This window comes from Eleutherodactylus coqui, chromosome 8, assembly GCF_035609145.1.
Source record: "Eleutherodactylus coqui strain aEleCoq1 chromosome 8, aEleCoq1.hap1, whole genome shotgun sequence".
Classification (NCBI taxonomy): domain Eukaryota; kingdom Metazoa; phylum Chordata; class Amphibia; order Anura; family Eleutherodactylidae; genus Eleutherodactylus; species Eleutherodactylus coqui.
The window spans coordinates 117,009,698-117,037,072 of record NC_089844.1 but is presented as its reverse complement, the minus strand read 5'-3'; the positions used below and the strand labels follow the sequence as shown (position 1 = coordinate 117,037,072).

Below are 27,375 nucleotides of genomic sequence, written 5' to 3'. Positions count from 1 at the left end.
CGGAAACAGCCGAACGTCTCCGAACAGCGCCGCAACGTGGCAATCGGAGTATGTGACGTCTGATTTAAACATGGGAGGGCCTGTTTACAAACTGACCAATAGAATCTCCGGCTGCAGTGACAGCGGATACCTTTGAACCAATCAACTGTTTGTAAAGTCACGCTGCTGTCCTGTGATTGGTTGAACATAAAAAACACGCCCAGGTCCTGGTATTGACACTTCCGTGTTTTGTTCATTGAATGCAGAGAGTCTTGATACGTGCGGGTTGCGAAGGGCAACAGGCTGGTGGGAGATTCCTGAGCACCCGGTCTGTGCGGGTCCTCACTATCCATGACCCCCTCGCTGCCGGGTAGTGTATGTTCACTATGGGTGCATGCTACTTGGTGATGGGGATCGCGGCTGTGTAGTGATTAAAATCGCAATGTCATATCACGATGCGGTTGTGGTGCAGGTTTCTGTTGACGAGGGACTCGTCTTACTGCAAAACTTTGCAGTTTTTTTTACATTCAATATCTCAACAGATCGATGCTTGCTGTCAGTGAATAGCAACCTTATAGATGTTTGCATCCAATGGATCAAAACCTGTACAGGTGACACTGATGCGGTTTGCATTCAGTGACTGCAAGCTGTGGGTCCGAAACACAAAGGGGTACAATGAGGACTACAGCAGGTCCTCTGAACTACACTATGTTGCACCTGGCATAGCTCACCGCTACTTATTCTTCACAGTAAGATAATTTTCACACGACTGGATTTGAATTGCGCAATCTGCGGTATTTCGCACACATTGAAAAAATAGAACATTCGCATGTCCGTTCAGATTACGATTTCCGCGAGCGGTTTTAAAATCGCAGCATGTTTTATTGAAGTCAATGAAAGTCGTCCGACCTATGGCCCATCCGCAGTTGACATCGCAGAGAGGCCGCGGGTATGCATCATCGCCTAGCGACGGCGTGGGAAAATTTTTAAAAAATATATCTGTTCTGCGCATGACTGACGCCGAATGTCCACGGACATCCACAGTACAGAAAAAGGAATGCATGCGGGGTCAGAGACGGATACCGCTTCGGGGTTCCATTTGCGGAATCCGGATCGCCCGTGTGCAGCCGACCTAAGGCTGTATTCACATGGGCAGTTGTGATCTTCTTGCAGTTTTTTTTCCTATGTGTTTTTTGCACTTTTCACATGCGATTTCCATCTGGCTTGCACATTGTAATAAAAAGGCAAAAATGAACAGGCTCGCCCCTTCCTGGTTCTGTTTGCAATCCGTTTTTTTTAACACACCCATAACCTAAAATTGGTGACTGAGTAATAAAAAAAAAAAATGCCTATGTGAATATTCCTATTCAAATCAATGTGTTTTACGTCTGTGCAATTTCGGTCCGTTTTTTTTTTTTTTGGTTGTTTGTTTTTGGCCTAAAAATTGTGTGCATACAACTTTAAATGGAAAAAAATAAACCTTTTCTAAATCAGTCATGTGGATGGTGACTTAAAAACCACACCCCTTTCGCCAAACAATTGAGAATAAATCACAAATTATGGCAGGCGATACGGCTACTGATTTGTTACAGCGTCTTTAATCACAGGGATAAAATATGTTAGAAAGCTACAGTGTCTGTGTGTATATATATATATACCGTGTTTCCCCGAAAGTAAGACAGTGTCTTACTTTCTTTTTATCCCCAAAAGCCCCACTATGTCTTACTTTCGGGGTATGTCTTATATTGGCACGGTGACGTATGGAGAGGGGGGCGGCGCTCATTTGGATCAAAAATGGAGCATGAAAAAATCTGGACCATGCTCCATTTTCGTGCGGGTCTCCCGCGGGGACGGCTCCCGCGGGCTTCTATTGAAGCCTATGGAAGCCGTCCGGATCCGCGGGACACAAAAATCAGATTTTACTCACACGCTCCGGTTCTTCTCTTCGCCGCGGCGCCATCTTCTCTCAGTCGCGGCCGGATCATTTTGCTTCGGCCCGGCACATGCGCAGGGCACGTCACCGACGTCATCATGCACATCCGCCGAGCCGAAGAAAGAAGATCCGGCCGCGACGAGAGAAGATGACGCCGCAGCGAAGGAAGTATCCGGAGCGTGTGAGAGGTAAGTTAATTCTGATTTATTCCTATTTTCAGCGCTCATGTCCGCGGGGCAGGAGGGACCCGCTGCAGATTCTCCATGGAGAATCTGCAGCGGATCTGATTTTCCCCGTGGACATGAGGCCAAAGGCGGCAGACGCGGTGACGTATGGAGGGGGGGCGGCGCGGAAGTGGGCAGGAGGCGGAGCGCAGCTAGATGAGAGGGAGGCGGCAATACCCCCGTGTTTCCCCGAAAGTAAGACATATGTCTTACTTTCGGGGTACGGCTTACATTGGCCGACCCCCCTGAAACCCCCGATACGTCTTACAATCGGGGGTGTCTTACTATCGGGGAAACACGGTATATATATATATTTATTTATTTTATTTTTTTTAAATTGTAGATTGATTATATTTAGTTTACATAAAAATTGGTTGTTTTTTTTAACTCTTTTAGGATTACAGCGACCTTCTTTCCTATGACATAGGATCAAATGCAGGGCAGCGTGACATTATACAACCACTATGCAAATATAGACGATAAATGTAAGGATGTTCCCATCTTATCCAAACATGGCTGAGATGCGAATACTGCTGATTACAAGGTGGCCGGCCTTACGGAAACAGCCAAGCTTGACTGAGCTACATTGATTCTGTCACTCCCATAGAAGTCAATGGAAGTTAGATCGGCTGCACACGAGCGTAATTCGCTGCATGCCATATACTGAATACTTGCTGTGGGCCGCCAATCGCCATGCACTATCTTGGCGTGTATGCGTGTGTAATACGCACCAAGAAAGTACATACTGCGATCTTTATTGTACGCGTATTTTGCACAATGTGTGTGATCGACAGCATGGGAGCCTATGGCAGATTTGTACAGCGCGTTCCACGCTTGGAATATGCTCAAACAACACAGTCGTGTAAAGGAGCCCTTATATACACAGTATAGCACTGTGAGCTATGCTGCTTTTACAGCCCCCGAGTTACGAAAACATTGTAGTCTTCTGTGCTATGGTGTTTGTGTAACTTCCATTGACTTCAATGGGAGTTTCAGGAACGACTTATTGCAGGGTGCTCACGTATTTCTGTCATCCTGATCACCCCTGGTCACTCAATTCAGGCTGGGGGCAGCGGGCCAGGGAGTATTCTGTCTGCCATTATGGATTTAGGAAGGAATTTTTTTCTCCAGGGTGGGGCAATTGGCTTCTACATCATCATCGTTGTTTTTTTTGCCTTCCTCTGGATCAATGTGTGTGTAGGGGAAGGGGGGGGGGGGGGGGGTGAGTTGGATGGACATTGTCTTTTTTGCCCTAGCATACTATGTTACAGGGCCGCCTATTGGAAGGCAGCATTCATGCAAGTCAATGTCAGACTATTTAGCGAGCCTTGTAACAATGACTGGGGACTGTGAGCCTGTGCCTGAGCCAGAGCCTTCCCAGTGATTGTTACAAGGCTTGTTTAAAACGTCTGACATTGACTTGCAGGAATGCTGCCTCCCAATAGGTGGTGCTGTAGGGGTATTATTCCATCTTCCCATTTGCATATTTCCCAGAGGAGCAAGGATGGCCTTTTAAGTCTCCTCACACCTTCAAGGTGCTCTCCCTAAGGAGAAACGATACACTTCCTGATCACATTCATCAGTCCCATTTAAGTGAGCGGGACTGAACTGCTAATCCAGGCAGAGCCACTATATAATGCACAGCGCTGTGCTTGGTTGTATGGACCAAAACAGCCACGGCACTCACTTCTGTCAGCTGATCGGCAAGAATCCCGAATGGCGGAGCCCACTATTCAATTGTTGATGACCTATCCTGAGGATAGGCGATTAGTTTAGTCCTGGGAAACCCCTTTAAGGGCCTTTCAGATTGAGCGATTACCATGCAAAATATTGTTATATCGAGCAAATGTTCCCAAATTTTGTCCAGTATAAACCTGTGCAATAATGGCAGTATCAGCAGAATTTACTTATCTGTCATTGATTGAGTCTTTTATGATGACCTAAAAATTATCATTTGTCAGCGTCTATCCTCTTGTGTCAAGACAAGGCTTGCAATCTCAAAAGTGATCATAAACACGTGTGAAACATACGATTGTTCTTCCATATAAAAACTCCCGTCTTTCAAACATTACAATTCCCTATATCGCTTGTTTTTACACATTTATCTTCCCGTGTAAAAGGAACCGTAGTATACTTTATAGAATCTGACCTTAACAGCGTATATACATGCGGATCACAAAGAGTACATGTAGAAGTGCAAAAACGATTTTAGAAAGTGTTCTACTATAACTATGTGTGTGTGTGTGTATGTATGTATATATATATATATATATATATATATATATATATATATATATATATATATATAATGACTGTAAGTGCTGCTGATATTTCTCTTTTATGCTTTTTTCTTCCACCTTCTTATGTCGTTCTGTTTCTGTCTCCTTAGGTGAACTGTAAACATGAAGTTATCCTTAGCACTCCACCGGCCAGCCTTGGCCTATTCTATGACCACATTAGGTGCTGGAATGATGAACAGCATATTTAACTTCTATTACGTGAAGCTGTTTCTTAACCGTTACAAGATATCAGAAGGAGCCTTTCACCAAGCACAGGTACAATGCGGTTCACATCCGTCTCAGGATGTTGAATGTTAAAGAGGTTATGCCAAGTTTAACCCCTTAAGGACACGGCCTATTTTGGGCTTAAGAACGCAACAATTTTTGGCGGATTTTAATCTCCATTTTTCAAAAGCTATACGGACACGACAATACCAAATGTGTGTGATTTTTTTTTTTTTTATGCTAATATGAGAAAAAGACCCCAAAAAGTTTTTTTTTTTTTTTTACACCATTTGTGTCCCTCTGAGGGGCTTACACCATAGCACCTATGATCGCTATGATAAGGCATTGCAGGATTTCTCTCCTGCAATGCCTTATCGCTTATTACAGCGATCATAGGCAATGGCAATACAGGACACTGGTATCTGGCGTCCTGTTGCCATGGCAACCATCCGAGCTCTCTGCGATTATATCGCGAGAGCCCGATAACCTCACAGAGGGAGCGCGCTCCTTTGTGAAGCCTTCCCATGCCGCGATCTACATAGATTGCGTCAGGGAAGGGGTTAAAAGCGGGGGGCTCATCTCCGATGCGTTCCTGCTGTTGCAGCAGGAGGCCGGCTATTAGTGACAGCCGGCTCCCGCTGCCGGATAGCGCTAGATCTCTTATGATCTTGCGCTATCCACATTATGTAAACGTACGTCCAGTTGTGGAAAGTACCGTATTTTCCGGTGTATAAGACAACTGCGCGTATAAGACGACCCCCAACTGTCAACTTATATGCCAGGAATACGCTGAAGAAAAAAAAAATCTATACTCCCCTCCTGCAGCGCTGCTGCAGGCTGTCGCTCCCTCCTGCACGCTGACAGCGCATTGCTGTCTGGATGCGGGGCTTGAATGCTCTGATTGGCTAACTCAGCACAGCGTCAGCCAATGAAAGCCGATGCTGCGTTAACCAATCACAGCCATTCAGCGCCGCGGGAGGTTCAATGAAGAAAGGGGACGGCCCTTATAAAGGAAGGAACAAGTGCTGATTCCATAATAACCTATGAATAAGCGACTTATAGTGAGGTTTCCAGCACAATAGGGCAAAGTCATGATAAAGTGGCCAAGCTCTTTAAGAAGGCAAATCTTCCATGATACTACTGAGCAGCTGTAGCAAAGATTCCTGGCACTGGCCAGAGCTGCTATCGGGTTTCTTTGCTACATTTCATGGGATCTGCCACTTATTGTACTGTACATCATAGGGAAAATAGTGTCAAGAATACTTGCAGCTACTAGCATACGGGGCGTAAAAAGTAGCACCGTGAAACTAAATTGCATTTCCACTATTTACTTGCTATTCTAATTTTTGCAGGTGGTTTTCATGATCTGGAACGCCATAAATGACCCATTATTTGGTTATATACAAGATAATTCAAAAACCGGCTTCTGCTCTATACGGCGTCATTCCATTCTATACGGAGCCCCGTTTTATGCCCTCGCTTTCCTGCTTCCTTGGTTCCCCTGGAAAGATTACACAGAGGGTGAATGGCTTAGTGGTGTCCATCTCCTGATAGCCCTTTGCGTTTTTGATGGCTTGCTTACCTTTGTGTTACTTGCCCAATGTGCCCTGTTTGCCGAGATTTCAACCAGGCATGAAAGTCGCCTTCAACTCATTAAATACAACCAAATAGCTTCGCTGCTGGGATCTTCAAGCATTCTCTTCTGCGGGCTTGTGTCTGACAACATGGAAAACTTCCCCAGCTTTCAGACATTCACAGTCTTTGTGGCCGTCTTGTCCACGGCATGCATGTGTTACACCGGGGTGTTTGGTATAAGCCAGTATGAACAGCAGGAGAAGTTAGTGGAGAGCAGCGGAAAGTCAGAGACCTCTCTCTCCTGGGCCGCTGTGCTGTCTCTTACCAAGCAGATCCTCACCCAAAAGAACTTTCTGTTGTTTGTGTCTATGAACTTTTTTCAAGTTTTTCACTCCACTTTTTGCAGCAACTTCATGATAATTTTTGCAGACAACCTCATTCCCAAAGATGCACTCCCCTCTTTTGTAAGGAGTATCATGTATGGAGCCGGCTTCATGTTTCCTCAGGTAAATTCTCCTGCATTCTAAAGTGCATTGCGTTGACTTTGTTTATTGTCACCTTATTGTCAGACCTTGAGAAGTCAACTGTAAGCCTCTCTGACGGTGACCCCAACTGCCCATCCAGTCTTGGAAATGAGAGTTTTAGCCGTTTGCATGGAGTTTGGCTTTAATAAGGACCTGTTAGCTCTCCTGGCATATCTGTTTTAGCAAACGCGTCCCCCATAAAATATTACTCTGTTATTCTTCCTGGAAATGCTTGAAAAAATTGATAACTAGGTGTTGGCATTCTTTATAAGGGGATGTATCGAGTTAGCACTGACAGTCTCAGACTATGTAAGGACACATCCTATTGACAAGGGGAATGGCAACAAGCAGTTGTCAATTTAGGCTAGGGCTACATAGAAACTTTTGTTGCATAACAGACATCGATAACTGGGAAGCCCTGGCCCTTGAACGCTGAATCTGGGGGTCAGCCCTTACCAACAGTGCAGTGAAATTCGAAGAGGCACGAATGAAGGGCAAAAGGGAGAAACATATCAAGCAAAAAGCACGTCAAGCCAACCCTTGTCGGGACCGTCTTCCACTTGGAAACCGATGTCCCCACTGCGAAAGAACCTGCGGATCAAGAATAGGTCTCTATAGTTGCCTACAGACCCACCGCAAAGCCCCCATACGTGGAAGGCAATCATGCTTGGCCACGATTGACAGCCTATAATATGACTAGTCAATGGTAATTGGATCGAGCGCCAGCCAATCAGAGCCGCCGCTCGATCATTCACAGCCCTTCAGTAAATGACATCACTGAATCGCTGTGATTGGTTTATCGAACGCCGGCTCTGATTGGTTGGCCCTCCAACCAATCACAGCACTCGCTTGCTGGAGGGGGGGTATTCAAAGCCCCATTACCAAGAAGAGAATCCTCTGTCAGCACTGAGGATTACATGGCAGCCTGCCGCAGCATCGGGAAGGCCAGCACGAGGGACCAAGACGCCGGTGGCTAGATGAGTATAAGACCTTCCCTAAAAATAAGACACTGTGCAAAAACTAATGTAAGACCGTGCGTTACTTTCAGGGAAACATGGTATGACAGTCGGGAAAAATCCCAAACTCTTGGACATTTGGTCACAAGTCACATGTGATCTTTGCCATCACAGATTGCATGTGCGACTGCAATTTGGCAGCTTTTCTTAAATCTACCTGCACTGCAGTCTATGATGGCAAAGTTGCAAGCGACATGTGACCAATAACAGTTTGGGATTTTTTGTTGTTGTTGCATCGTGGTTGCATCGGGTCACAGGATGCAATGCAGCGCAATTGTCAATCATTAGATGCAACATCGCAGTGCAGCACTGTGATGTCCATGTTGTGCAACCAATGTGACCTCTGTAGGCGATTTTTGCCGCGATGCAATAGCGCAAGAAAACGCATGGATTAGGCCCATGTTTTCCAATGGGTTCCTTCACATTAGCGATGTTTTCTCTGATGCTATCTTGGAAGGGAAAAAAAATTGTGGCATGCTCTATCTTGCTGCAATTTGCACTTTTTTTCTTTGTAACCGAAGTTTCTTTATGGAGCTTCCTTGTTTATCGCATTGCCAGAACTTGCGATTTTCGTTCGATGAGTTTTTAACATTAGAAACTCCTATTGACTTTCGCAATAAGAAATTGCGCGATCTTATAGCAAGCAGCAACGATGCAATATTATTTTCATAAAAGAGCAGTGATCTCGCAGAAAAATCGCGGCAACACATCTACTTATAGTTCTCTGGGCAGAGCGTGGTCAGCAGTTAAATTTGTCATTGCTAATTGTTACATATGAGTCATTTATGGTGGAGTTGGGCTGTGGAAACATAGAGGAGTTGGAAGTTTGACTTGCCAACTCCACAGCCCTGCTGTAACCCTAATGTGTCGGCATGAGTTTAGTTTTCCATATTAAATCCTGATGAACCCCTTTTCATGAATGTTTTCAGCTTCTGGTGCTGAGCAGCCACTCTTTATTGTCAAGTATCGGCTATTATAAGGTAATCTTGTATGCGTTCTACGTAGAAGCCATTTCTGCTGTTCTGATGCTGTTAACGGGACCTCAGCATTTCTACATCCTGGCTGCGTTCCTCATCACCAACATGTAAGTAAAGCTCTGGCGCTCCTGCTGTCTGTCACTGTCAGGTATGACGCCGCTTGAATTCTCTGGTTTTCCTCAAATGTATTTAGCCTTTAATGAAAGATAAATATTCTATTTTAACAAATGTACTTTGTCACTGGATGGGACACGAGGTTACCTTAGGACCATTCACTCTGGCAGCAGATTGAACTGCAACAGTAACCGTTCTTCATCGCAGGCTTCTACAGGGGGTGGACAAAAATATGGAAACACTATGAAATGAATGCCTTAAAATCAGTCTCTACATGTCTAAATTGAAATATGATTTACAACCCCATGCAATTTAAGTGGAAGTAATATGACACAATTGCTGACAGCTTACCAGCTGGTTCCCAAAACTACCAAAATTTGATTTGTGGATTCCACGAGCAGAAAATAAATCGCAGCATGCTCCATTTTAGCGCGAATTTCAAGCAGACGTGCTCCATTGATCTCTATGGAAGCGTTGGATTCGCAGTTACATTTCAAATTTGTAGGTGGATACTTCTCAGGTTGCTTGGAGACCAGGCAGGGACGTGGGTGAGGGCACCATTGGGGTTGCGAATTATTATTTTTTTCCTCTCCGCACGGATGATCTGCTGTGCATCCACGTGGAAAAGCCATTGAATCTGGGATCTTCCGCAAGCATTTAAAATTCATTTACGCAATGACTCGCAGGTCATCTGCAGCGGAAATCCGCATGAGGAATCTGCGCGTGCCATGTGCATGAGGCCTTAGTCTTAGATTTCCTAGAGTCTTGTGAGACCTGTCCTTAAAGGGGGGTTTCTTAAGACTTTAAATTGCTTGACAACTCCTCTGTTCTTCCTGGTTGCTGCTGACTAGGACATATGACTGCTACAGCCAATAAATGGCTATAGAAGGTCGCTGCTGTGGCCAGTGATTGGCTGCAGGAGCCACATGTCCTGGTCAAGCAGCAACCAGGAAAGACAGGGGTTGTCAAGCAATCTGAAGTCCTGGGAAAACCCCTTTAAGCAGACCTTCCTTTGTGGTCCGAATTTTATTGTGTATGTATATATTAGACATACATTGGTACAGCTTCACCACAGCATAAATGTGCCAATTCATTGGATGATGACACAGTTTAATGTTTTTTGGTATTTTGGGCTTTGGAATGTATAACCTGTGTTATAGATCATAGATGAACGCTATCTTTTCTCCTTAGGGAGAGCACCTAGAAGGTGAGTGAGTGAGGAGACTTCTAAGGCCATTCATGCTCCTCTGGGTAATATGCATTTGATGGTGCAGAGGTATTGTTCCATCTCCCTTATTTTCATAGACGAAGGAATACTGGACACAAATGAAGATGAATGACTCCTTCTATATATACTGATTAGTGATGATAATCCCCAGTGTTTTAAAAATGGATTTTTCTTATCATTTCCATTCACTTTTTCTGTGTCCTCTCACAATTCCATGTACTACAGCCCTTCTGTATGTGGAAGGTACCTGTAAGGGTTATGACCTGAACAAATGAAACACAATGTGGGCTTTAGCATCTTATATGTATTCTTACAAACATTAAATGCGTTTTCAGTTGTTTTTTTTTCACATACCCACCCCTCACCCCACCAATCCCCCGTGCTCAAAACTAAATAAAATCAATATACTCACCCGAGCACTATGGCATCTGACAGGTGACCTCTCATAAACCTGTCACATGGGCTTCTAATGTAGAAACCCCAAAGCGGGTTTACAGGATATCACTGATGACATCCCAGTCCGGCTTCTTATTGGCTGCAATGGTCACATGGGTAAACAACCCACAACAAACAGATGATCTCAGGTCCCAGAGTGAGGACGGGAAGAAGGAAGATGAGTATTTTTATTTTTTTTTACTATACAGCGTGTACCCCCACTGCCAACAGTGATCTTGAACAATTAAAACCCCTTTAATATAAAGCAATATCGTTGATGAAAAAGCTACTATTTTTTTGTGTACTGCTCTTATGTAGCCCTTTGTCTCCATGGTTACAGACTACAAACAAACCCTGCGTGTAGTCGGATCTTGTAGTTTGTTATACCCTTTATATCCTGCGCACATAACGGATTTTGCCGTAGATTGAAATATGAAATCTGTGGCAGATTACTGTCTCATTAATTTGAATTCAAATCAACACCATCATTTAATTTTAATTTGTCATATAAAAGAAAAGAAGTGATACGGTATCTGCTTTTAGATATTGACACCTGGATTAGCTTAATTGAATGCGGCTTATCCGCCTGTAGACCTACAGCAGTTACATAAACTTTACTGCGGACTACGATGCAGAAATCTAATGCAGAGTCTGCCATGTGAACTTAGCCAATCAACCCCGCTTCAATAGCACTTCCTACATTCAAACAATAAACTGAAGTGTATGTACCCCTCTGCGGCCACCATGATCCAATGCTGCAGTCTGCTTCGGTCCCGCTGATTGTTGTGACATGTGATGTCACAGGAAATTTGATGATCGCTGCAGCAAATGTGAGGCTGCAGCATCACTGCTCATTCTTCTGGCATCAGCGCTCACATCCTGCGCACCATGATAACAGGAGTTCAGGAACGTGTCGCTGCAGCCTACCATTGCCTACAGCGATCAACTGATTTCCTGTGACATGTCGCAACAATCACTGGGACTGCAGCAGGCTTCAGTGTTGGATACCGCCAGCATCAGAGGGGTGAGAGTACTTCAGTCTATTGCTTTAATGCATGCAATGGCAATGGTTACCAGACAACCCCTTTATCAAAAGCGGGTAGAGAGTATAAAGGCCCATTTAGACACAATGATTATCGCTCAGAATTCGCTCAAAAGCAGTCTTTTGAGCGATAATCGTTGGTGTAACGGCACTGAGATCGTGCAGTTTTCGTTATCCCGTCTCTCATCGTTGTCTTTCAGCGTGCTGAAAGACGACGATGAGCCTTATGAGGGATTAACAGCGGGATACAGGCGATACAATTGTATCCCGCTCCCTGATAACAGGCTGGTTGGGAAGAACAGAGCGGTCCAGCTCTGTTCTCCATACCTGGCACAGAGCGCTCGGCTGTATTATAATAATAATAAACTTTATTTGTATAGCACCAACATATTCCGCAGCCCTTACATAGACAGGGGGAATACAGAAATACAAAAGTACAAACATTACAGAACCACGGTTACATAGTAATCAGTTGATGGGAACAATAGGGGTGAGGGTCCTGCTCCACAGAGCTTACATAACTACAAGTAATGGGGTGATACAGAAGGTAAAGGGCTGGAGATGTGCGCGGTATGGCGAGGTGGAAAGTGAGGGATTCTATACACATAGACAATGGTCAGATATTTAGCCGTGTGACAGCAGGACCAGTATGACTGCAGGGGCAGTTGATGGTGGCTGGCAAGGATTGCAGTCAGTAGGTCAGGGAGCATGTTATCAGGCGGCGTATAAAAGAGTTTATTTAGGGGATGTGGTATGCCTCCCTGAAGAGGTGCGTTTTTAGAGCATGCCTGAAGTTCTGTGAGTCCTGGATTGCCCAGGTATCCTTTGGTAGTGCGTTCCAGAGGACCGGTGCTGCTCTGGAGAAGTCTTGGAAGCGGGAATGAGAAGTTCGAATTAGAGGGGCGCGCAGTCTAGTTTCGTTAGCAGAGCGGAGAGCCCGGGCTGGGTGATGGATTGAGATGAGGGGGGGCACTGTGCTGTGGAGGGCTTTGTGGATGAAGGTAGCAAGCTTAAATTGAATTCTGTATTTGACGAGCAGCCAGTGCAGTGACTGGCACAGGGCAGAGGCGTCCGAGTAGCGGCTGGACAGGAAGATGAGCCTGCCTGCCGCATTCAGGATGGATTGGAGAGGGCAGAGTCTGGTGCGGGAGGCCGATCAGCAACGAGTTGCAATAATCGAGCCAAGAGTGGATGAGGGCAACAATAAGCGTTTTTAGCATATCTGCGGTGAGAAAAGAGCGGATTCTTGCGATGTTCTTCAGGTGCAGCTGACCTATTCGGGCAAGAAATTGGATGTAAGGGGTAAAGGAGAGATCTGCACGAAGCACTCTGCTGTATAACAGCCGGGCGCTCCGTGCAGAAAACATCTGGATGCAGAAGACAAGTGGGGACACCCCGCTTCTGCATCCTCTGCACAGAGCGCCCAGCTGTTATACAGCTGAGTGCTTCGTGCAGAAAATAGCTGGATGCAGAAGACAAGCGGGGACACCCCACTTATCTTCTGCATCCTCCGCTCCAAGCGCTCGGCTGTATAACAGTCGGGCGCTTGGAGCGGAGAACAGCTGGATACAGAAGACAAGCAGGGACACCCTGCTTGTCTTCTGCATCCTCCACATGCAGCACAAGGTGATCGCTCATCTTGCGCTGTAAATAACACAACGATTATCGCTCAAAAGTCACTTGAGTGACATCTTTTGAGCGATAATCGTTGTGTCTAAATGGGCCTTTAGATAGATGACTGCAAGATCTGACTACAGTTTGGTCGTAGTCTGTATTCACAATGAATGTTTTATTCTTTTCTAACGTCTCTAATGAACCCTGACCCGAATTTAATGAAATAGCCAATATAAATATGATTCATTCATATTCTAGTGGAGATTGCTGATTTAATGTTTTTTTAACACTTCTTCTATTCTTCTCCTCGCAGGGTGTTGGTACACGCTACATTCAGCGTATTTAATCTGCCTCTGGCTGATATTGTAGATGCAGATTTTGCCAACTACAAACGCAAGTAAGTGATGGGCATCCAGTAAGTGTGTGTGCAGGAATTATGTTATGGCTGACTTGACTGACTTGTTTCTGCTTTGCATAACTTGTAAAACTGCTCTGTAACTTACTGATAATTATCTGACCTGTTATTCCTTCCTCTTTATGAATGGGATCCACCATCTTGATCTGTAGGGAGGCCTGTTACATATTCATGTTACCCTTTATCCAAAAATAGATTGTGAATAGAGATGAGCGAGCATACTCGCTAAGGACAATTACTCGATCGAGCATTGTCCTTAGCGAGTATCTCCCCGCTCGGAAGAAAAGATTCGGCTGCCGGCGTGGGTGAGAGGTGAGTTGCGGCAGTAAGCAAGGGGGGAGAGAGGGAGAGAGAGATCTCCCCTCCGTTCTTCCCCACCGCTCCCCGCCCGCTGCCGAACCTTTTCTTCCGAGCGGGCAGGTACTCGCTAAGGGCAATGCTCGATCGAGTAATTTCCCTTAGCGAGTATGCTCGCTCATCTCTAATTGTGAAGCCAATTATTTTGACAAATAGATGTTACAAAAACAATTCTGTTGAACACCTTTAGTTTGGAAATGTTTGTAATACTTTTGTCAAATCTGCAAAACACAGGTGTGAAAAAATGTTACAAGGCGGCTTTTGCACGGATGAATGTATACAGTCCTCTGCCTCAGTTGGTACCTGTTCCCTTGTGTATTGTGTGCATATTTGCGCACCCCCCATAGACCTCTATGGGGACTCTTGGTGCACTAAAGTAGAGCATGCTGGGTTTTTCGCCCCCACGTGAAATGCATGTGCAAAAAACAAAGCTGTGAAGGAACCCTTTGGAATGAATGGGTTCTATTCACTGTGTATTGCGTGCGCAATAGGCCCGTGTGAAGGAGACCTTACTCCTACTACCAGTGAGGCATTTACTTGATTGGCAGCACCTCCAGCTAGTCATCACATCTAATCTATTCACCTACACAGCTTCACCTTAGCTAACAAGCTTTAGGCTCCGCCTATTTTTTCTTTTTGCATATAGTCAAATATGGGGTTAATTAGTGGAATCAAACAATGGAGACTTGATGATGAATGATCATGGCTAATGCTATAAGTTCTCCCCCCCAATAGCTGTATTATGTTTTTAATTGCTTTGATCTCATTAAGGATAATTCCACATCAAAAACATCTTCAGACATGTAAAACGAATATAGCAAAAAGTAGAATGTAACCAGCTGCACTCACTTCAACCAGCATGGGTGGGACCTCTAAGTGTTCATGCAAAAGCCACTGTTATAGAGAACCTGAACCTCTGCTCCTTCAATGGAATCCAGACAGTAAAGATAAGACTCTGTAGCAGCATATAATGCTGCAAAAGGTAGAATGCAAAAAGCTTAATTCCTCCATTATGAAGGAATAAAGCTTTTTGCATTCTACCTTTTGCACCATTATATGCTGCTACAGAGTCTTATCTTTACTATATGTAAAGGGAATATGTCATCAGTGCGGAACCTTAAACTTATACAGGAATTAGGGCCAGTCTGAGAATCGTTGGGATCCTAGACAATAATGGTCATTTGCTCCTTATCACCAACAGGCTTTATTCAATTTATTTATTTAAAAACTTATTTACTACTTTTTCCAAAGCCAGTTTAAAGGCCCATTTAGACCCGACGATTCTCACCCAAAATCGCTCAAAGCCGTCTTTTGAGTGAGAATTGTTAGGTCTAATTGCACTGACATTGTGATGTTTTCGTCAACGAATCACTGATTGTTCTCTTTCAGCATGCTGCCGGCCTTCCACTGAGTAATTAGAGGGGGGTATATGATAATAATGTGAAAGAGATCAAGAGAACAGAGAGTATAGAAAGCTACTATTACAGAGGGCTGTATGACAATGCAGGGGATTGTGAAGGAGACCAGGAAGTCAGAGAGCAGAGAAAGCTACAATTACAAAGGGCTGTATGACAGTGCAGGGTGGGGGGAGGGGGAGTTTTGTGGAAGAAGACAGAAAGCAGAGTAGAAAAAGCTACTATTACAGAGAGCTGTATGACAATGAAGGGGGATTGTGAAGGAGACCAGGAAGTCAGAGAGCAGAGAAAGCTACTATTACAAAGGGCTGTATGACAGTGCGGGGTGGGGAGTGGGGGTCGTGGAAGAAGACAGAGAGCACAGTAGAGAAAGCTACTATTCCAGAGGGCTGTTATTCACTCCCAACTTAAATAACAAGTTTTCTCCAAGAAGTCTGTGGATTGGTGTACAATGTATTGGTGAATAGGTGACTGGAGTTATAGGATACAGCAGGGAGTTGGGTAAATCACATGAACATTGCTCATCATGTACATTTTTTTTCTCCTTCGGGACTAATTTGTATAGTGTTCAAACTGTCACTACAAATATTTGGCTCGGCTCATCCCTTTTGCATAGCTATTTGATGACAGTTTGATTTTCATAAGTTCAAGGTCCATGTGCTGCTTTGTTTTTCCCCAGTACTATCTGTACACTCTGTAAATGCACAAATGTTTTTCTAGTTTCATTTTAACCCTGTTATATTTAAAGGGGTTAAGGGGTTGTCCCCGTTTTTTTCCCCTCAAAAACATGTTCCCCATGCAACATGACAGACATGTACTCGCCTTTCTTGGCTTCCTCTTGTATCCAGCGCTGCTGCTCCCAGCTTCCCCCATGACATAATGTTTACAGGCTGCAGCAGCCTGTGATGTCCCATACACAAGCTGACTGTTTTGACACTGGCAAACTTGGCCACTTTCATGTGAATGGGCGTGTTTGCCAGAATAATATGCCAAAAAAATAGGTAAGTGACGATTTTGTTTTATTTTCTTTTATTTTCCACCTTGACTAAACCACACAGAGTACCAAGACAACATTTTTAGGGGGGTATAGATGGTGGATGGGCTAGGAGGGCACAGTGTGGCAGGAGGGGCCCGGTTGGTATTCTGGTAAAGAGGCCCCTGAGAAAATGTAGGGACCATGGCTTGGCATGACTGTGAATTGCATGCAGCTCTTGAAAGGCAACATTTTTCCTTTTGGAGATCCAGCTGGTGTCAGGAGTCTTAAAGGCAATGCTTTCTGAGAAAAATGTGGAGGGAGAGAGTTTTCCTCCGGCAGGAAGAAAGAAAACTATCTTACACAAATTACATGGTCACCCAAGGACTTCAGATTACAGATGGACACTTTCAGAATCCACATCCTATTTTATGTCTTCATATCATTTCTACCACAAGGACATAAAGACCTTCTTGACTTTTTTTCACAGGTCATAATGGCTAATCACAACAGTTGCATACTAACCCCATCTGATATCCTCTTTGCAGCATTCTGCTCTGTTCTTGAATACCCTTCTTCTGTTAAGAATTCTGTGAAGTATGTGGAGAATTCTAGCAGTTGCTCTCCCCCACCTCTTCTTCAAGACCGCCTTTGTTGTCCTTCATCTCTGATGTAATTGTGTAGGGTGTAAAACGTATTCTAAGATACAAAGGCTCATCTGCTTTGTGTTACATCAAGTCCATTTTCACCTTTTTACCAATTTTCACAGTTCAAAATGCAGATTTGGAAATACTTTTTTCTTTTGTTTTTGCATTCGTTTTAAATTGTCATGTTTTTAGATTTACGTACATAGCGGCTTTCAAAATTCTGTGGTTGCATCTAGGCCCGATAGTGGTTTAGCACAATTCTCCAGACACGTGACCCAACAGCTCCCTTCTCACTATGTAAGGCTGGTGTCACATCTAGGGGGAATTTATTAAGACCGGTGTTTCAAACGCTGGTCTTAATATATTTCCCTCAGTCGCAAGATGTGTGCCTAATGTGTTAAGAGGTTACTCCTCCTCACAGTAGATGCATCTCAGGCCATCCGTGTGCTCAAGGAGATTAACACCAGCTTTCGTAATTTTTTTCGCTTGTATTAATTCAAGCCATTTTCTGGCATAAACTATACTTAAATCAGTCTTGGCTGGCAACCTGCAAAAACTTTGCGCAAGTAAGATTTGTGCCAAAATTAGCCTTTTTTTTTTTTCCAAAGCTATTCCCAGGTTTTTGGCTATTTTTTCTTTATACCGCATTTTTTTCTTCTGTCACCTCGTTTTGTAGCAAAAAGAAAACCATAATGTCAAGATGTTAGTTATAGGTTAGTACTAAATTATGGAAAGCCCTACATTGCATTTTTGTGGCTTTTTTTTTGTTCTCAATTTTGTTCCTTTTTTGTATCTATGGAGTTTTTTCAAAATTTGTAGCAGGCTCTGGGTCTGGATCTTTTTTTGTTATTTTTCCATATGAAAATGCACTTCCGTGTTGTTTTTTTTACCAAATAAATGCTTGAACAAAAATACAGTGGTCTCCCATACAGTTTTTTTTTTATTTTTTTAATTTTTTTAGCCAAAGCCAGATTTATATGTCTATTAGAGATGAGCGAGCGTACTCTGTTCGGGTGTTTTTGCACTCGAGCACCGCTTTTTTCGAGTAACTGACTACTCGGACAAAAAGATTCGGGGGGGCGGCGTGGTGGAGCGGGGGTAGCAGTGGGGAACAGGGGGAGCTCCCCCCCCCCCCCACTCCCCTCCACAACCCCCGCTCACCCTCGGCGCCCCCCGAATCTTTTCGTCCGAGTAGTCAGTTACTCAGACAAAGCGGTGCTCGAGTGCAAAAACACCCGAAAAGAGTACATTCGCTCATCTCTGTCTATCTAAAATAAGGACTTCTACTTCTCCTTCCTGCTGAATCCATACTGGCTTTGGTGCAAAAACTGCATCAAAGACTGCGGTGGCTTCTTTAACCCCCTCCCCAAAAAAACTTAAAATGCTGTATGTGAAACCACCAAACACTGTGATTTAAAGGATATGTTCACACATAGCAGAAATGTTGCAGATTTGCCAAAGAGGAAAATCTTGGAGCAACATCCTCACCATTGGATCCACAGCTGATTTCAGCCTGTGCAGCGCTCCTCTCACCTTCCAAATACTGCACCTACCCAGAGCGCAGCGCACACCGGGAACCGCTACTCGGCACCAGCGTTCATGTGGTGCTACCTATTCCTAAGGGCTCTTACTATTTACTGTCTGCATAAGCTCACATCATATGCTAGGATCATTACAACCTGATGACCCCTATGCCCTAAGGCAGATTCTTATGGGAACAGTCCTTTGCTTATTAGATATGATATATTGATACCCTCTGTATATACACACAGATATGACTATATTAATAAATGTGAATATTCTGCAAATACAATCTGAAGGTGGTTTGTATCACAACCTCACAATGTTATGGATGTAGCACCATCTCCATGAACTGTATCCTCCTCATGCTGGAACAAGTTGTTCCAGGCTACTTGGGTCCCTAGAATGGATTAGTGTTTACAAAGTAGTTATAAAGCTGATAAATATGTATATATAATATATATGCGGTAATTGTTCTTATTTCCCTAGGTCTCCACTGTCCTCAATGGTTTTTGGGACCAATGCCCTCTTCACAAAGCCTGCACAGTCCCTGGCACCCATGTTCGTTGTTACTATTCTTAATCAGTATGGATATGAACAGTTAACAAACAAAGTGGATCAGCCGGACCCCAAGTGAGTTGCAACTTAGATTGAGTGATTTGCATGCTAATTGTTAGGTGTAGATGCATGCAGCGAGTGAACGATTAGCGGTAAATCGTTTAGATTATCACTGATTGGATCTTTCATGCTGACTTAAAAATCATTATTCGTCAGCTGCAAGTCCTTTTGAGTAAAAAGCGTAACATTTTGCTGAATAGGAAGCAGCGGCAGAAGGGTTGACCAGAGGCGCGGGAATGTTCCAATGATCGATTGAAACTACCCAACCGCTAAGTGTTTACACATGCCAAGCGAAAGCTATATGATCGCCACTTCACCGCTGCTCGTTGCAATTTATCTTGGCATGTAAGAGGACCCTAAGGCCTCCTTCACATGGGCGTTGGTATTTTCGGCCACCCGCATCACGTCCGAATATCACATGAACGGGAGAAAGCCGTGACTAAGTTATGGCTAAATCTCCCGTTTTCTCCCCCGTTTACACAGCCGGGCTGCAGCGTATGCAAATCGACCATATGGACACAAAAATAGCAGCCGTTTACTACCGTGTTTCCCCGAAAAAAGACAGTGCCTTATATTAACTTTTTTTTACATGTATAGCTGCCTGGACACTATTTAAATTAACTTTTTTAATTAACTGTTAGCAGGGCTTAATTTTGGAGTAGGGCTTATATTTCAATCATCCTCAAAAAGCCTGAAAAATCATTTTGCATCCTCAAAAATTCTGGAAAATCATGCTATGTCTTATTTTCAGGGAAACAGGGTATTTAGGCAAAGGACCAAAATGTCAGCACAAGAATATTGCAATGTTTCAGCAGGGCCAAGTTAAATTAATCTACGGTATTACTACTGGGGAACAGCTTTAATAAAAGAGATTTTCCAGTAAAAATTATGAAATTCTGATCTATCGGGCACAGAATGGGAAAGTACAAAACAGGGATTCTTCTCCTTTTCAGTACTCTTGAACTCTTATACACGATACAGCCCCTGATCTTGTCATCTGAAGTTGCTGTGCTGCTGCTCGTACCTGTTGGCCATCATGGTCAGGTGACACGGCAAAACGCCTTTAGGCCAGATTCACATGAATGTATTTCCGCACAAAATTTTTTTACACGCAATACCTGGAAAATAGAACCTTTCAATGGGTTTGTTCACATGCGCATATTATGCGTGTGCAATTCCATTACACAAAAAATACGCAGCATGTTCTATTTTCCTGCACGTTTCTACAGAGAACGTTTTGAAGTCCTGAAACTAATTGGCCATTTAAATGCCTGAGAGCAGAATTGCGTATTTTCTTGCATGTGCAAAAAGCAAAGTAAACACATTTGCGCGCGCAAATACGCCAACCCCTGATGTGCACAAATGCGAATCTGGATTTGTTTTGTAATTAAAGGGGGTTGACTCGTATAGACAACCACCGCCCATATGTTCATTTAGGGCATAAGGATATCCCATAAGTTCTATTTTACAATTGCTGCTAAGAGCCATCACAACAAGGATATTTGACACCATCTGCTGGTGAGATGGTGTAATAATCACTGTTCTGAAGCTGCATATTTCCTTTTTATCTAAGGGTGTGGAGACACCTAGGGGTGAGTGGATGAGTGGATGGTATAGTCTCTCCCCAAGGAGAGCATCGAAAACGGGTGTGGGGACACCTAAAAGCTAAGTAAGGAGACTTTTTGGGTGCTCTCCCTAAGGAGACACGACACCGCTTCGGACCCACATCATAGGCCCCTCAAAGACTAAGCCAGAGACCTACCGCACACTGATGAGGGGTAAGCCCTGAAACAGCTGTCTGTGCATGGTTTCTGGCTTGGTTTTATATTTCCAATCATTGATGACTTGTTAGAAGGTCACTGTGAGATGAAGGAATGCTGCCATCCAATAGATGGCGCTGTAGAGGTATTTTTCCATTTTTCGTATTTGCATCTTTTTAATTAAAAAAAGGCGAAGTTGTCCCTTTAATACATTAACAGAAGCATTTATTATTGTTTACAGCAGACATAAATTTCACCAATACATTACTTTTGTGTAGCCAATATAATAGCAAACATACAAAAAATTGGTAGACAAGACTTTTAAGTGGTTAAGTCACCTCTACGCAGGCCACCCACTTTATTGCATTACTAACCAGGCTCATTAAACCAGCTTATGGGAACTTAGTAAAGGAAAGACCAATAACATATAACCATACTTCCATAAGCTAATGAATATTTAAAACCTATGCAACCTATAAAGGGCAGTCCCTTAAGAAAGGGCATCCTGAAAGGTCAAAAGAATACGGAAAGGGGGGGGGGGGGTGAGAAGGAGGGAAACAAGGGAAATCGGAAGAGGGAGAAAGGAGGAAATGAGAAAGAAGCCTGGAAACCTAGTAAGGAGGGAATGTATAGAAGAAGAATGAAAGAATAGAAGAAATGCCTCAGTCCAGTATCAACCGCAATACCCCTCACCTAACTATGATTAGGTAAGGCCCGTTCACTAGCCACTGCTCGAACCCTGCAGAGATGCGAAATGTCATCCAAGCCTCCCAAGTAGACAAAAAAAACAAGTATTTATCATCATCTCTGGCCCTTCGCTCTTCCATACGGCCTATTTCATCCATAGCCGTTGCCCAATTCAACCTTGTTGGGGAACTCTGAGATCCCCAGTGTCGAGGGATAACTATTCTCATAGCCATGAGGAAAAATCTGAGACTGCTCCTCTTGTTGGTTCCAATGGGCCCCAGCAAAATTGATAATAGAGCAATTTCAGGAGTAAGCGTCACAGAACCCCGACTCAAGACATTGTATATGAGAAGCATTTATTAAAGGGTCTTCCAATCAGACCTTTATCTGCTATTCTGTCTTTGGTGGGAAATCATCTTTAGGGCTTATTTACACGTGTATATCGGCCGGCCGATATACGCTTCCATCTGAGCAGTCCCCCTCCCCGGCTCTCTGCTTCTCTTCTCCCCTCCGAGCGGTTTGCAATGGGAGTGGACAAGGACAGGGGTGGAGCTAAACCATAGCCTCCTCCCTGCCACTTGTCTGTAGCCAGCAATGGGAGTGGGCGAGACAGCTGAGCTTAGCTCGACCCCATGCCCCGCCCCCTCCCATTGCAAATACCGGAGTGGAGGAGAGAGGCAGAGAGTCGGTGAAGGGGGGGGGGGGGGGAACTGCTTAGATGGAAGCGTATATTGTAAACCCGATCGATATACGCTCATGTATATAAGCCCTTAGAGTGGAAATCTTTGCAATAAAAGTGGAATGTGATTAAAGCAAATCCTGTTCACATGTAGAGGGAAAAAACCCGCTGCGGATTTTCAGTTTTAACTGTACTGTAACTTACCTGCGGTTATACAGAAGATCCACTGCAGAAATTTCACTCTAAATTTGCAGCCTTTACACAACATGTGAGCACACCCTGAGGGCTCCTTCACACAGGCGTATACACCGAGAATAGAACCCATTGATTTCAGTGGGATCGTTCACTTTTCCACATTTCTGCCGCTCAAAAAAAATGCAGCCTGCTATATTTTTTTATACACTTGTGCACCAAAAATGCCATAGAATTCAATTGGGGATGAGCGAATGCGCGCACAACACACAGCGAGATGCGTAATTCCACTGGAAAAAGAACACATCTGGAACCAATTAGCCATTTCAAGCTGTGTGTCTTGTTTGCTGCGCACAAATGATCATGCCTTGCGTGTGGAAAAAATACTGTAAAATACTTCGATACACGTACAGAAAAGCATAGGTCATTCTGTCGAAAAGCAGCGCTGAGGCGCATGCAAATACACATGTTCTAATGTGCAGGAGTCCTTAAAGATGACCTGTCTCCAATCCTGACATGTCTCTGTTTTAGTAAATACTTGCATTCCCCATCTATTAGCTATTCTGGAACATCTTTTCTTAGAGCATTGTGTTGTGGTATTCCTCTTAGAAATGTGTAAATAAATTGACAACTGGGTGTTACCATGACTAAAGGGGTGTGTCCCTGCACAGTTGGACACTGATTGGACACAGCCCTATTAAATGTAGTCATACTTTTTTAGTGGGCATAACAGAGGATTATGACCGTTCTAAGAAAAGGTTCTCCAGAATTCTTACTTTATGAAGAATACAAGTATTTATTAAAACAGATGTGTGCAGAGAGACGATGGGTCTTCTTTAACCCTTTCCAATCCAATTTGTATCCTGGTTTTCCTAGGGGGCTTACTCTTTTTCTGCCATTATACAACAGCGCTATATGCTGGCTAAAGCCAGTACTGCATGAGGTGACACGTTGGATAGGCTCCGACAGCAGAGAGGCTGGCAATATACAGTAAGAGAACCCCGATGGACGTCTTCCAACATCGGAGCTGTACAGCCTTAAACCATAATGTCATCAGACAGTGGATTGGAAAGGGTTAAGATCTCAAATGTTTTATTTTTGTCAGGCCAATAGCTTCTGTGCGTATATATTGATGTTGGTTTATATTTCTACAATGGGATGACAGAAGTGGGAAATGATTGGGAGAAACTTATCCTGCAAACCTTTAATAACATTAACTTTTCAATTCAGTTTATTCGTAGGCCTCCATGATGCCATGTTCTACCTGACCTGTATCGTTCCTCTCTGTATCACCATCGTACAGATTATCATATGGACGCCATACTCCATTCGGAACAGTCACGTGGCCAATGCACACTAAGCAGCCAACTACACAATGACTTTATACACCTCTCACTGGTGCCTTAGATTTTGTTCTAATACCTGTACAGTGAGCAAAATCCCTAAAAAGACATTTTACATGTGTGTTGAGCGATTTAGTTCTTTGTACGTATGAAGTCAACCTGGAATTTGTTCCTGGCACCTTTTCTAAGAGCTTCACTTGAAACCTACATTAAGGGTTCTTTCCCACGAGCGTATATCGGCCAGCCATCCTGCCTCCTCCTATTGCTGGCAGCGGACAAGAGTCGGGACGTGGGTGGAGCTAAGCCCCCGCCCCTTGTCCATAGCCATCAATGGGAGGAGGCGGGATGGGGACGGTGCCTAGCTTCGCCCTGCGCCTCCCATTGCAAAGAGCCAGCGGGGAGGAGAGTAGAGGTGAGCCTGCGATGGGGAGGGAGGGGAAAGGGGAGACGTCATGGTAGTCTCGGCATATATGTGTCGGGACCCATGCTGTCTGAACGGGCGCACAAACGTTTGATTTGTGTGCCTGTTCACCAGTTTTATCTCTCCCAACGTAGCATATATTGGCCGGCCGTGAAAACTGCGTCGGATATACGCTCGTGGGAAAGAAGCCTAGGTGGAGGCAGCTATGACATTAACAGGATAGGTTTTATCTATATGTGCTATTGGGGTATATGGACATCATTGAGGGACCTCCTATCAACCAGAGACGTGGCCCTAAAATTAAAGTAGTTGTCAATGATGAGACCTCCCTTACTGTGACTTTACCGTGAATTGATACACACAGTAAACTACCATTTTATTGACATAATGAGTGTCTAACAGAACTACAAATATTCACTGTTGCACTTTCAAGTACAGGGTGGGGTAGTAGCACACTGTAGACTCGAATGTAGCAGTGTAAGTCTTCATTAAGAAGTCTTTTAAACTACATAATGAATGATTTCTGAGCTCTGCTGTGATTGACCTATAGATGGCCATGGAGAGGAGGATGGCGGCAAGGATCTGGCGCTGTACCCTCTATTCCCATGTTATTTTTTATGGTAGCATAGCAAAATATTGTAGGTCAAGATCAGCTGATCAACAGGAGTCTGCCACTTGGGATCCTCAGTGATCAGCCGATCTCAGGCCAACTGTTAGTGATGATGGAGTCAGAAGCTGACAGCTCTGTCCACATTGCAGTGGTCCATGTCGGTAATGCAGACATTGTATTCAGTGGGAGTTGTGCCTACAATTACTAATCTGGGCTGCTGCAATGTTGACAGAGCTTGTTGGTTTGTGGCTCCAATCCCTATTGACAGTAGGCCCGATATGAGCTGATCCTCGGAGGTACTGAGCGGAAGACCTTCACCAATCTTCTATTGATGACCTATCCCAAGAAGAAGGTAATTAATGCTGTTTATTTTAATATAGATAGGACTATTAAAGGGAAGTTGTTGTGTCATAATAATATGCTACATTACTCACAAACAGGCGTTTTGCAATAAATGTGACGTTCTTAGTACATACTAAAATTATCTGTCTAGAACACTGTTAGCAAGTTAAAGAAGACCTGTTCTCTCTCCTGACATGTCTACTTTAATACATTCTTGCATTCCCCATGGAATAACCATGCTGGAGCACCTTTTATTAAAACTCGTATTTTGTCATTCCTCCTGGAAATGTCTGAATAAATTGACAACCGAGTGCAACCATTCTCCTTGTCAAAGAGGCGTGTCCTCTTGGAAACTATCAGCAGAGATTGAACAGTGTCAGGCTGCATAACAACACACCCCAACTGGGTAACATAAAGTTGTTAGATTTCAAGGAGGAATAAGTAACAGAGGAACGGCACAACGTGGACTCCAAAGGCTCACTCACATGGGCGTACGGGGGCTGCGTATTACATGCAGATTGTTTACATGTGTAATACGCGATCCAGCAAATACACTCGTATTTGCTGCGGATGTTAAATCCCCATTGCCTATATCTGTGTGGTTAGCAAAATATTTGCTAGTTGGTATGTTTCTAGGTGACCAAATTAAGAGTTAATGCTTGAGCATCGAGAAAGCTTACAAATAATACACTACATTGAATATGATCTATTAGTCAATCCGCAGAGCTATTTTATACAAAGACATTTGAAACGAGGCTGGAACTCGCCATCCTTGTAATAATTATAATTTATTATAATAAATTTATTATGATTGGCTATTAAAAGTGCAATAAGTGCAGTGATGTCTCTTTAGAGGCAGGACTTCTCTCGGGCCGATTTTTGAAGTCTCATGAGAAACCGCTTTAAATGGCCTGGGAAAAACGGCCTTGGATTCCTGTGATAGAAACAAGAATATGTGCTAAAGGAAAGGCAGTGAAAGACTGAAAGAAGAGCAGGTTACAAGACAACATGGACGATAGGAAATATTATAGCTTCTCTTACAGTGTGTAATACGCACAAAAATGCGACATGCGGAGGTGTTGGTGGCCCAATAGACGTTAATGAGCATTTAGTACCACGTATTACGCATGTGAAAAATATGCACATAATACACGGGATACATACGCCTGTGTGAGTGAGCCTTAAGAAAAAGTGCTCAGGTGTTGCTCTAGCATAGAAAATGCAAGTATTTACTAAAACAGACGTGTGAGGACGGCCAACATGTACAGCACTCTTTATACAGGAGGGAATTGTAGCAGTCCGCACTAGGCCACAATTCCTAATCCTGCTGACGACTGGAATCAAAATGTGACCAAATATTTTCTGTATTTGCCGTTTTCACTCTACAACAATCGTTCTTTACATTCCCCCACTGTAGACTTTTCTGGTGGTGGCGCTGCATTCCCACCGACATTCAGAACTCTCCTCTGAAGGGGATGGAGCTGACGAAAACCCACAGATGATAGTTACTGCTATTAGTAGTATAAGATACAACACCTATTATTTGATGTAATATAAGTAATTGCACACAAGAATGTAAGAAGGCTCTTGTAGGCCTATAGTTACAGTGTGGCGGGTAGATGTGACATCAGTAGGATGGTAGCTTATGTAGTGTCCATTAGACAATCTGGTTTTGAGGTTTAGGGTGTGCCTTTTCACATATACAGGGTGGGCCACGGAAAAGTAGCCAGGCTCTGGTCCTGATACCACACATTTATGAAAACCGTCTATAAGAAAATCTTTGTTGCCCACGGCAACCAATCACAGCACAGCTTTAATTTTTTTTATACTGCCGAGGTAAAGTAAAGCTGCGTTGTGATTGGTTGCTATAGGTAACAAAGACAAATTTTCTTTTTTTCATAAAACACGCGGTGTCGGGGAACCGAGACGGGGTACTTTTTTACGGCCCGCCCTGTATAATCACATAGTCTGGGGCAGGGTTGTAGCCATATCATGTTGCCAAGCTTGAACTGTGACCATTTGTAAATGTTAGATGTATTTTTTCTGGTGTCTTTTAAAAAAAAAACAAAAACGTGCAATTATGTATTTATGTCTGGTCATGTGTAGAACACTAATGTACATTTTTATGATTCGATTTAGCAGTAAACGTTGATGACTGAAATGATATACGATAAATTCTGATTGTGATATTTTTTCTGGATTTTAAATTAAAATATTGTTACAAATCTGA

At 43.7% G+C, this 27,375-nt stretch overlaps 1 protein-coding gene across 2 annotated transcripts; it reads left to right on the top strand.

Annotated features, from left to right (window-relative positions):
- Positions 1 to 218: 218 nt before the first annotated feature.
- On the top strand, positions 219 to 27,375 carry LOC136576735 (transmembrane protein 180-like). Of its 2 annotated transcripts, none has more exons than XM_066576274.1 (7): positions 219 to 349; positions 4,526 to 4,691; positions 5,993 to 6,721; positions 8,685 to 8,839; positions 13,479 to 13,562; positions 18,983 to 19,126; positions 23,660 to 27,375. In XM_066576274.1, the coding sequence occupies exons 2-7, from the start codon at positions 4,539 to 4,541 to the stop codon at positions 23,787 to 23,789; spliced, it is 1,395 nt and encodes a 464-aa protein (XP_066432371.1). In that variant the 5' UTR covers positions 219 to 349; positions 4,526 to 4,538; the 3' UTR covers positions 23,790 to 27,375. The 2 variants fall into 2 exon arrangements, with proteins under 2 accessions (XP_066432371.1, XP_066432372.1); XM_066576275.1 differs by having other exon boundaries at positions 236 to 354.